Source organism: Phalaenopsis equestris, unplaced genomic scaffold (assembly GCF_001263595.1).
Source record: "Phalaenopsis equestris unplaced genomic scaffold, ASM126359v1 Scaffold000402, whole genome shotgun sequence".
NCBI lineage: Eukaryota > Viridiplantae > Streptophyta > Magnoliopsida > Asparagales > Orchidaceae > Phalaenopsis > Phalaenopsis equestris.
This window is the reverse complement of record NW_018164844.1, coordinates 1,035,206-1,048,244: the sequence shown is the minus strand read 5'-3', so window position 1 is coordinate 1,048,244 and position 13,039 is coordinate 1,035,206. Positions and strand designations below refer to the sequence as shown.

Below are 13,039 nucleotides of genomic sequence, written 5' to 3'. Positions count from 1 at the left end.
GAATACTTTAGACTTTTAGTGCATAACTTCTCTAACCATATGATCAGATGGTCCAAGATGGCCCCCCTAAATCATAAATGAGTTCTTAAGAATTAATGTGTTTTAATGACCTCTGAATTGAATGATCATATACTCATTAGAGTCATTTTATCGAGACGATAGATTCAATTATAAATATCTCAAATTTAGAGTTCATTAATTTGACTGTTCAATTAATGATCCAAACCCTTCAATTATACTTTAATAGCTTGATTTAGACTTAATTCGACTCAGATTGAAATAATTTTAGAGTCGTTGGGCTCATCTTGCCGAGACGACACGATTAATTTGACTTCAAATTTTATATTTAAAACAATTATTATTCAAAAATACATCGAGCCTCCCGTGCGAGATGTTAATAATTTCTTGATAACACATCAAATCCCCTAATCTCCTCGAGATGTCCTCAGTTCCATAACACACGCCCATCTCATCAGACAACTTAATTACATCCTAATCATCCATCCTCGATTAATTAACTTCCACTACTCATAATTAATACGGGCTTAACTCATCTAATCAATCCCTTCCTTCGAAAGAAAAGATTCCCGCACATCGACACATCACAGCCGTTCAGGCTTTGGTCGGACGGCTGTCGGCGAGCAAAGCTATGCCATAGACCAACCTCCTTCGGGCCATTAGCTTCTACTTCCCCAAAAACCTCATTTTTAACGTAAAAAAAGGACAAAACTCATCGAGATTTGTCTCTAAATTTCTTTTGTTTTATGGATTCAATGTTTTGATTCTGCATATCTGCTGTTATTTTAGGATTCCTAATGAAAGAAAACCCTAAACACAAATTCCAAGAGGAAGATTATTGAATTGGGGAGGAGACATGGCCCAGGATGCAAGGAAACAAGCTCGGCATGCTGCTTGAAAGCTCAGTTTTTTAGATTAGTTGCTTAGAGTTATTTCTTTAAAGACAAGGTTCAGATTTCATAAGATTTTGTGTGATATATATTTTGGATATTTATATACTCGTATGTAGAAATCAACAAGCATTGCACAAACAAAACTTTTCTTAAAATGATAATATATGATCAAGTTGTTATTATAATAATCTTGACATCAGTTTCTTGTGCTGAATTTGACTCCAAGGTTCATAATAGAACTTATTTAATGCAGCTGAAAGTATATTTTGTTGGGGTCTTTTTTTGTTTGTTAATGGACACTGTGATATCACACATTCTGTTAATATTTATTTTTTACATGCTATAACAATTTAAGGTAGACGACATGGCGGTATGAAATATTGAAGCTTTCTCCACATTTATGGGAAAAAGTCAAATGTTGGGCGAAAAATTACTTGATTGGACACATATAAACTTTGTTGATTGGATAGATGTTATAGCGAAACTCTTCTTAATCTTTAAGAGTGGAGTTGTTGAATCTGAATCTTTCCAGTGAATCACGCCCAATGAATAGTTACATTATGAAAGGTAAATGCACGACCATGATGCCTCCGACACAAATTTCTCTACAACATTCAAGAATTGATAAGTGAGTCCTCGATCTCTCAAAATTCGATTATCCATCGACAACATCTATATGTTGATTAGATTAGTATATTTAAATATCAACTGTATATACATTTCGTATGTATTTCATATGTAACACTCAAACTTCAATGTTCACATACGAACCACAATTCTAATGTATTAGATATCAATTACTTTAAGTTTAGTTTTTACATACATATCACACAAATTTTATGTATTATATATTTACAACCTAGACTTCAATTTTTACATACATTCCACTCAATTCATATGCATTAAATATCTAACACAAACTTTCAATTTTTACATACATTCCACTTAATTCTTTTGTATTACATATCTAACACCCAAACTGTAATATTCACATACAAATAAAGAGAAGAGATCTTCAATCCTTACTCAATTCTTTCGTATTACTTGTCTAAAACCAAAACCTCAATTAATTTTTACATAAATACAAACCCTAAATCCAAAAAAGTAATGAAGGGTAAGCCTAAAAAAGGAGAAGAGAACTTTACCTAAGGTCTGAGAGGAAGAATATTCGTCGGAGCTACGATTTTTCAAGATAAACGACATAGCAGTATGAAATATTAAAGCTTTCTCCAAAGTAATAGTGAAAAGTCAAATGTTTGGTGAAAATTTATTTGCTTGGACATGTATAAACTTTGTTGATTTGATGAATGTTATAGTAAAATTATTCTTAATCTTTAATAGAAAAAGCATTTTCTAATAACATTTTGGAATGATTTTTATGCTAGTAATATTTGACAATGAATATGTTAGATGCTAGATAAAAGATTTTGTCAAATCATGTGCTCAATCATTCTTGATGGTATATTCTAGAGGGATATTATATGAAAAATTCAACTTTGAATCTAAATCAAGTAGAGATACCAAAACTTTGCTTACTTATTGTGAAAGTAAATTTAGGAATTACATCAATTTTGTAGTGATATTTTGGGAGTAAACTTATAAATTAAATTGCACTTCTAGTGATATTTGTTAGGGAGGATACAACCTAAAACCTCATGCATGATATTCTTTTGGAGCCAATAAAATAGTAATTAACTCTTTTGTTTCTATCCTAGAAATTGAAGTTCAATCACCCTCAAGTACATAAAATTTCTCAGTGCAATGCAAATAATAATAATAATAATAATTTTTATAAAAATAAAGTGTAATGCAATTATTATATATTCAGTTTTTAATAGTGAATAAATCTCCCTATATGCAATGTAAATTTTATTTCTACCATATATATATATATATATATCCATTATTAATATTAGCATCAAATACACTGCATCATGAGCTGTCCACCACAAATTTGTAGGCATAAGCACTGATTAATGAATATAATTACTTAATAAATTCAAGAGAAGATGAATATCTGTTGTCAACTAGTTGACTTGGTATTTAAATGTCATGTACTGACACATATAAAGTATTAACATAATTATTTCAGATGCACCAAAGCTTTATAGTCCTAATGAAAAGCAGGCCAAATAATATAATTGGAGGCATGGAATGCAAAGGATTTGCTGCAAACAAGCGAATCAAGTCAAGCAATTAAAAACTTATGAGTAGGACAAGGTTTGTTTCCTTCAAGAAATATGTTTAACTTTGTGAGGGATTAGATTAACAGGGTAATTAAGCTGTTAATGACATTCTTTGTATTTGTACCCGAAAGGATAAGCTATTAATCATAAACTGATGCTAACTGGCAGAAAATGAGGTTTGGTGCTGGGGGAGAAATGCCTGGAACTTTCCTGCATTTTGAATAATATATACGTTAGGTGAGGAATGAATGTATTAGTGCAAGAGAAAAAGCAATTAAGTATTACAATTAAGGATAAGGTTAACAGAAAGAGAATTTTATAATTTTTGATGCATGATTAGATTGTGCTCATTCAGGTGATAAGTCAGATTTATTTAGGAGCTGTTTGTAATCACTTTAGCTATTTTGTTTATTGTTATTTTTTATTATTTTTTTTAATTTTAAAATAAAATATTTTTGATACATAAAAATAAATATGTTTTTTTTTTTGGAAATATATTTAATTTATTCTTATGAATATCCTACCATAATTCTTTGTAGGATTTTAAAGAGAAATGTTAATAACAATGTTTTAATAGATCACTTCTTCTGCATTAAAATTACGAATTTGCACCAAAAAAAAAAAAAAAAAAGATTATTTGAGTTTATTTTAAATCAACTTAATTTTTTTAATATTAAAACTTATATATTTACAAAATAAGTCTCTGTTGTTGAGAGAGAGATTCTTTCAGGATCAACCAATGAGCCTTGATGTGCCATCAACAAAGTTTTATTATCTAGCAGGCATCTCAATGCATTTTTTAGCAATAAATATTTAAAGATCATCCAAGTCCGATATTTCATTAAGTTTATAATGAAACTGACCTTATTGGAGTCTTCTCCTACTACTATTCTTTTAACTGTGTATTGGATCTACATAGAATGCTAAGACAATAAATCATCACTTTGGTGTTGTGAATCTCCCGACATGCAATAATCCTTAATCTCATATAACAAAAAAAATATTACTCCAACAGGACTGTATTAAGCTGCAATGGTTAAAATGTAGCCCTCATCAATATTTTACTTTTAATCTTTTAAGAAAAAAAGATTGTGAGAAACGAAAATTAGGAATATGAAAGAAAAGAAAAAACTACGGCTATATTATGTTCTTGACTCATTCATATTTTTTAGTCGAATCTTGTATTGAGTCCAATGCATTTCATATCAGCTTATATGTAACCAAGAGTCAAGATTTCACCAAAGTATTCCAACATATCTAAACCAAACATAAGGGTGTCAACCGACTTGCACCGACTTTCACCGAATCTACAAGAAAACCAAGTAAATTAACACAGATAACATGTTCGACCAATTGTCTATTCAGTGGGCTAACTTTGCGAGTTCTATCAGCTCGTCTGACAGCAGGGTAACATTATGCAAACCACTACACTAAACATGTAACCATAGTATTGTAACCATTTCGACACAACAACCTCTTGGTTCTGCTCAAACCTATAAATAGAGGTATTTTATAAGAAATTATTCGATATAACTTCTTACTATTCCGCTTTACGGTTCCTATTCTCATTCCTACATGCTCTTATCTAGGTGATGTGTGATCACTCATAATTTAGAATCCCACACATTTAATTCCTCACCTTATTATGTCAAAACATAAAGTTTGCATTTGTAATCAATTTCTTATACTAACTATAGGTTTCTCATGTCATGCCATGCCATGTGACAGCCAAAAACAATTTCTAAATATCATCCAAGCTTTGCCTAATTCCAAAGTTGCTTCGAACTCTTACTTATTCTAAATTTAGAAGCATGCCATAAATTTAGGCGCCATTTGGTTCCTTGCTGACCTACCTTACCATTCCATTTCCCTAAACTTAAACCTCCACACCAACTTACCTGATAATTAAGCAATCACTTTTTAAGCTAATTACATTTTCAAATTTAATCAAATCATAATTAATTACCTAAATAAATTGGTTCTAAACCTTTTTTTAATTCAAATTTAATAATTAATATTATAAAAAAAAATACATATTTAATTTACCAAAAGGCCAAATGGTTGCATTTGAATGAGTTATATTTTATTGTTAAATTTCCTATTTGGCCAAGAAGACTTCCCATCTAGCCAAAGAGGACGAGGAAGAAAACGAAGAATTCTTAGCATATCTTTTAGGGTGTTAAGTATGAATAATTGGTATGTCCTAATTTTAAACGTGGTTTTATGTGGCAGGCGCAGCATTTTTATACTATTTCGTTTGAAGAAATTCATGTGGAACACCTAATTTTAGATAATTGCATAAAAAATAATTAAATTTATAGTTAAATGAACCATGAACACGATAGATTTAACTGTATTAGAGGGAAGACTGACCTAGGGTCGTGAAGGCTGGTCGGGTCAACCTGAGGTTGATGGAAATGCATGACTTGGGGTCATGCTATGGAAATTTTTTTGCATAAGTTGTCTGCACACAGAGCTGTGACTATTATTCGGACGCAGCACCGTCCAAACAAAGTACACAAAAATCGCTCCATGCCATGATCGATTCGATAATTAAGGATGACTGACAGTACCGTGATAGTAATAGATCGTTTAGAATCCACCCAATTCAATTTTATTTTCAGTTCAGAAAATTAGATAACTCGTTTGTAAAATAACACATCTGCCTAGAAATGCAAACCGATATTTATAATCCTACATTGCTAAGAGAGAACACCCAACAATCTTACATAATTACAAAACAATTCCATACAACATAACAGATGGGTGTTCCTCCTCTTTGACATTTGCATTAATTTAACAAAAAAATTCTTATAATAAAACAATTGAAAGTAAAATAAATAAATAAATAAAAACTCCTACTTCATTTTTTTTTCCTAGTGGCATTTCCGTCATTTCACATCATCGAGCTGCGCTGATCGGACGGAAAATCACAGGCGCACCATACTGTGGATACAACATCATCAGAACCGTCGGCGCATGCACGTATTTGGGCGATATACGAATCTCGAAGCGGCGAAGCAAGGCGGCGAGCGCTAGCTTGGCCTCAAGCACGGCGAGGCCCCGACCGACGCACATGCGCTGACCTAGACCAAAAGGCATGAATGCATTCGGGTGTCGGGCCGCCCGGCTCGCTCCCTCGGCGAAACGGTTCGGGTTAAAACGGGCCGCATCCGGGCCCCACAGCCCGGCATCGTGGTGAATGGCTATGATTGGTACCAATATCTCAGTGCCTCGCGGGACAACGTACCTTCCTAGCTCCACGTTCGCTCTCCTGATGGTGGCCCCCGCCGGCGGGTACAGTCTCAGCGTCTCGTTCACAATCATTCCCAGCTGAAATTCCAACACGTCAAAAGCTCTTTTTCGTAATTCGTTAACAATTAATTATAGGGAAATTAATAATTAATTATTGATTAATAATTATTTACCGTCTTTAGTTTTGGGAGGTCGTCTTTGGAGGGCACATCACGTGAGCCGCAGACTTTGAGGAGCTCATCACGTGCCAGGTCCTGCCATTCCGGATGCATGGCTAAAAGAACGGTGGTCCAAGTCAGCAGATTTGTAGTGGTCTGCTTACCCGCGAAGAAGAAGGTCTTGCATTCCTCCACGATATCGTTAATAGTGATGTCCGCCGCCGCCGCAGCTGTCATTTGACCGAGCAAATCCTTCGCCTCGCCGGCGGGCCGGCGGCCGCCGGCGCAGCCGCCGCCTCCTGCTTTCTCTCCTCTCGCCGACAACCAACCAAACTCAATAGATTCTCTCTGATTTCCTTATCCAGCTTCCATCTTCTCCTGTTCTTCTCAGTTGGCAAATATCTATCCACAGATCAAAATTTCTCATCAGCAACGGTTAATCTGATGACAAAATGTAATTTTTCAAAAACCTTAATTAAAATCAAGTACCTGTATCCAGGAATGAAGACTCTGTTAAAGGCTTCGGCTGCAAAAACCATGAGTTTCGTCTGCAACTTGAGCACAGCTTTGCCTTGATCATAGCTACGGCCAAATGTCGCTCGAGTAATGGCTTCTTCCGTTAGGCTTTGATACCAATCTGCTACATCCAGCTCCACCTCTCCTGAAGACCCCGGCATCGCCGCTGCTTCGGAGAGCTTATCCAGAATGGCAGACATCTTCTCCCCAATTGCCGGCATTAACAGCTGTGGAAAGATTCAATTTTTCAGATGGAGGAGAATGAAAATAGACAAAAAGTAATGATCTTTTAATTCATGTTGTTTGAATGGTTTAATTACTTGTAAGTTTTCCATATGGAAGACTGGAGAAATAAGCTTCCGGTGAAGAGCCCATTTGGCACCGCGGAGATTAACAAGTCCTTCACCTTCAAGCTGTCGGATGAGAGGGTGGGCTTCATAACGGTCAAAATCCGCCGCCCGGGAGACGAAGATTTCTCTAATAAGGTCGGGATCGGCGACGGTGAGCCGTGGGGTTGGACCGAACCATAACAGAAAGGTTGATCCTGTAATGCACGTTAATTAACTCGCTAGATTCCTTCATCAAAGATGCAAAACAGGGAGTTTGATGTAAAATAACAAGTTTTCTAACCATAAGCTTTCTTCCAGTGGTGATAGAAGGAGAGAGCGCGAGGAAGGATGTTGTGAGAGAAGGGAGGTCTCATGGGTTTGGAGGAGGCTGCAAGCATCATGGAAACCATCTCGCCGAGGTTGCCGAAGAGAAAGCGATAAGGAGGGCCACGAAGGCCTTGGTTCCAGAAAAAATGCTCTGTTTTCTTAGGTTTGAGCCAGAGAAAACGAAAAGCCATGATGGTAAGGTGAAGGAGGATGTAGAGGAAGAAGAAGAGTAAACAAAATGTTAGCTTTGGAGGGTAGAGGTGGAGGAAGCTTGAAGAGAATGTCCATGCTAAGACCTTCATCATTTCTTTCGGCTCTCTTTTCTTGAGTTAATTAATTGGCCTGTATCTCTCTTTAACGGGGAGGAAAGGTGTGTTGTGAGTATTTATAAAACAGGTGGATTGATAATGGGAATAAGAGAATACGCTGACTTGGTTGTTTATTTATTAGCTGAGGCCAAATTCTCCTTGTGACTGACGAGGCTTTTTTATTGCTTGGTCTTTAATATGTTCTTGTTGTTTTCTTGAAGGAAATGCTCTCTTCGTTACATCAGCTCAACGATTTTTCTCGCTTCAATATGTATACAAAAGCAAGGACATTGTGAGTTATTTATGATTTTCCCATCAAATATGATTGTGTACAATTATGTGTCAAATAATTCCTGACTTTGAGTTACAGTAACTCTTAGTGTTATGTAAAAATCTAAGTCATGCATAGATAAAAGAAAAGGGATAGGGATGATACCCGAAACTTTTATGTGAAAAAATCAAGAGGGAAAAAAAAAGAGAGAGGAATGATCTAGTTGAAATTGTTGTACTATTCATGTTATATTACATGTTCTGCATGCTCTTAAACAGGAAAAAAATAGTATTACAAAACTGCTAGGATTTAACTTAATTTTCACTAGAGGAATAATGGTAAATATTGGAGAAGTGATATCGTTTGCAATGATTGAAGACCGATGATAGGGTTTGTGACAATCAAGATTCGTCGGCATCGATGACGGTGGCAATTAGACACTAGTGATCCAGCAACAGTAATAGTTATAGTCAGATAATACTGAGATCAGACAACAGAGGTTTAATTGTGGCAATGGCGTCGGTAGGGCATCCGTGATTTGATGACAACTGTGTCAGCGACCAAGAAATAGTGATGGTAATTGTGGCGTGATCCAGTCACGTGATTGTGGTTCGCTAGCAGACAGGTGATGGTGGTTCAACATAATAAGGATTAGGAGATAATGACCAGACAAAGGGGGTAGAAGTTAATTTAATGACCATATCTCCAACTGTAGCGTCAACTAAGCAATACTAGTCTAGTGACAACTGAGGTGGTATGACAATGTTAGCTAGAAGATGATAGTCTAACAACGATAGTGGCTAAGAGATGATGTTTTGGTAATGGCAACAGTGACAACAACATCACATTTTATTAGGCAATGATGGTTCAAACAATTTCAGTGGTGGCCTAACAACATCAATTACGTGAAAGTGGTTTGATGGTGGGAGTGGCTAGGCGGTTGTGACAACATCCACTGCAGGAGAAGCTCATATTAGCGTCTGATATTTGTGTTAGTTTTTTCTGACGTAATACTTAACATCTAATTTGTGTTAGATTTTGTATCTACTATGTGCCTAAAAATTCGATGGACAAAGTATTCTAAAAATGACAAATATTATTTTGGCATTGCCATGAATTTTGCGTCGAATTAACGTCCAAAAAATCGACGCAAAAATTTACTAATCAGCGTTGAATTATTTCTGACACGAATTAGATGAAAATCTGATGCAAATGACCTAATAAACTCACCCCACTCGCCTACATTTCATTTCTCCTCTCCCCCATCCCGCGCACGTCTCTCTGGTCCCTCTTCCGCCCGAAACCTTTTCGAGCTTACCCTCTCCCCTTTGCCTCTCCACTTCCATTCTCCTTTTCTATTTCACTCAAATTCGTCTTCTTTTAGAACGAAGCTTCACGATACAATCGCGATTAGAGCTAGTTGCGAAGGTAACAATGTTCTGCGCTTCGAGCTCGTAGAGACGATCAAAATCCCTCTAATCAGAAAGTGTTGAAGAAAGCAAGTCTATTCGCGCCACTATTTTCATTTATTCGCGGTATGCATGTAAATATTGAAGTTTAGGTGTTAGGTTTGTATATACAAAAGAATTGAATGATATTTATGAATAAATGCATAGGTAATGTGGCAATGTATAAATGGAAGTTTTGGTGTTAGGTGTGTATATAAATAAGAATTCAGTGGACGACATATAAATATGGAAGTTTAGGTGTTAGGTTTGTAAATACATAAAAGTGATATGTATTATTTAAATGCATAGACAATGCGGTATGTATGTATAAATTGAAGTTTTGGTGTTAGGTATGTATATACATAAGGGTTCTGTGATATGCATGTAATTGTTGAAGTTGAGGTGTTAGGATTGTATATAAATAATAATTGAGTGATATGTATTAATTAAATTCATATTTAATGTGTTATGTATGTATAAATTGAAGTTTTGGGTTAGGTATGCATATGCATAAGAGTTCACTGGTATGTATGTAAAAATTGAAGTTTAGGTGTTAGGTGTGCACTTCATAAGAATTTGAGTGATATATATGAAATTCATATATGGGTAATGTGGTATGTTTGTACAAATTGATCTTTTGATGTTAGGCATGCATATACAAAAGAGCTCAATGGTATATACATAAAAATTGATGGTGATATATGGATATTGTTATTAGTAGAATTAGAGTTAGTTGGTTTAAGGGGAGGAATGCATGTATCGATCTAGTCTATTGTTCGAAGTGGTGATGATATTGGTGGGGATGCTATTAGTAGAATTCAAGTTGGTTGGTTGAGTTGGAAAAGTGCATATGGTTTTGTTCATAGTGATGGTGATATAGATGGGAATGTTATTGGTAGATTTCACGTTGGTTGGTTGAAATAGAGGAATGCATCGGGTCTATTGTTTAAAAAGTAAACCACTTCAAAGTAGTGTCTTATATATGGTTGACAAAGTAGTATCGACATCACCAGATAAAGCGAGCTACTTAAAAGAGGTTCTTGGGGTCATTTTCTTCCATTAGAATTTGCTCCCACAAACTACTAAACATAATCATCTACTGTACATATTGATAAGTAAGTACTAATTAATGTTTATTTCCGTAATAGTTGCATTGATCTATAAAACTACCTCTAAGCTGCAAATTGATAGTTGTAATTTGAGAGCGTGGACGCATAACATATTACATTTGAAGTAATGATTCATGATGCTCAAACAGCTTAATTTATTGGGAGTGTTCAACTCGAACCTAAAATACCGAACAATGAATCACAACCGTTTTATGAATTACTGAATGATGCATAACAACTTTATGGAATTGTTGAACTACACATATAAAGTTATCAGTGGCGCTAAAAAGCATTCAATCAGGTAGCAACTTTATTGAAACAGACTAACTCTGGCGAGAATTTAGTGTTGGATGACTTGTGTAGAACGAAAAAGTTGGTTTCAAAGTTAGGGTCATAATGTGAGAAGATCGATTGTTATGTCAATGAGTGCATGATATATTACAAGGCAGATGCAGTCGAGATGAATTGTCGATTTTGTGGTATGGATAGATTCAAACAAAGGGGGAGAAAGAATAAATCAAAAAATTACTCCATACAAGCATCTATTTTATTTTCTGCTCATACCCCAACTTCAGAGATTGTTTGCTTCTTTTATTTGTAAGCATTATATTAAACTTTTGTTGTGAAATTTTTTGGGTTAAATTTACTTTTCTTAGTTAGGACGATTTGTGATAGTATTTTTCCTTCATTAATGATATTATTTAGAGATTTGATTTGTGATATAGATATGTTTAAACCGATACAAATTATTTGCGTCAGAAAATTGGACATAAATAACATTATTGATCCCCAAACTAACATCGAAAAATCAGACGTAAATCCGACACAAATCTGATGATAACCCTTAAATATCGTGGGATTTGCGTCAAATTTATGTCTGATATGTTTGACGCAAATATGCTTAATTTTTGTAGTGATCGGTGCCATTGGTAGAGTAATGATTGTTGAACAACAATGGTTTATCGTAGAGATGGTGGTGGTGGTTAGATGACAGTGATCTGCTAATGGCGACGGTACATTGCAAGTGTGACAATGACTTAGCAAAGGTTATTTAACATAAAGGCGGTCGGGCAATGTTGATTCAGTGTAGCAGGAGCTGGGAGATGATGATCTGGCAATGATGGTGATGGTCTGATGATTGTGGCTTGACTGTGGTGGTGACGACCCGATGATGTTGGTTCAATGGTTGTGTTGTTGACTTGGCTTTGATTGGGAGACAGTAATCTAATGGTAGCGACATGCCAATGTTAGTGGTCCAACACAGTGGCAGTGGCTCGATGTTAGTGGACTAGAGTGGCTGCAGTGCTCAACATTGATCAGGTGATGGTGGTCTCGTGGTTGTGATATCCTGACAAAGATAGTTTGGCACAACAATGATGACCCGCATGTTGGAGATCTGACATGGTGGTGGTAACCCAACATCGATTGAATGATTGTGATTCGATACTGGCGACAACTCGTGAAGGTGGCTGATAGTGGTGAAGACAGCTCGATGTTGGCGAGGTGACTGCGGTCCAACTCTGGTGGCAGACTGAGATGATGGTCAAATGATGGAGGCGAAGCTCAGAGTTAGTTGGGTGATGGTGGGCTGTGTTGGCTGCAACCTACGAAGGTGCTCAAACGGTGACATCGATGGCTTGAAATCAATTCGGTAGCTTGACATTTGTTCGGTGGTGCCAGTAGTCTAGCTTAGTGATCCATCATGAATATGGTAATCGATGTCGGCCGGCTGATGATGGTACAACATAGTGGTGGTGGCCTGATGTAGGGGATCCGACATGGCTGTGGTGTCCCCAAATTGAAAGGGCGACGACGACCCTCCAGTTCTGGTTGGCCAAAGATGGTAGTCCTATAGTGGTGGAGCTCGAGAATCCTTAAAAGCTTAGAGCTTCTTTCAGTCTTCTCATGCTAATCCAATCATCCTCCATGAAAAGTGTTGGCGGGGACACCGCTCGAGAAGGGGAGTGCGGGGAGGGGGGAGGGGGGGGGTCTATTTATTTTTAGAGCAGCATTCTCCATAAATACTGCATGAATTTCATACCACTCCATCATACGATCTAGTGCTTCCCATGATCGAATACATTTTTAAGATATTTTAATGCTTGAATGATGTCAGAAGTAAACGATCTTAAACTCAATTTTACTATAACTTATCAAAAGTGGAGATGATCATTTATCGTCACGAAATATATTTCAAAACATTTCTTTATGCTTTAAGTGC

General features: G+C 36.1%; 1 protein-coding gene across 1 annotated transcript; it reads right to left on the bottom strand.

The window, feature by feature from the left end:
* Nucleotides 1–5,702: 5,702 nt before the first annotated feature.
* On the bottom strand, nucleotides 5,703–8,075 carry LOC110026846 (cytochrome P450 734A6-like). The gene is given in 6 exon segments (XM_020728021.1): nucleotides 5,703–6,430; nucleotides 6,526–6,779; nucleotides 6,782–6,912; nucleotides 7,000–7,253; nucleotides 7,347–7,570; nucleotides 7,657–8,075. Coding segments are annotated over 6 exon segments (1,626 nt in total). The 5' UTR covers nucleotides 7,988–8,075; the 3' UTR covers nucleotides 5,703–5,998.
* Nucleotides 8,076–13,039: the final 4,964 nt, after the last annotated feature.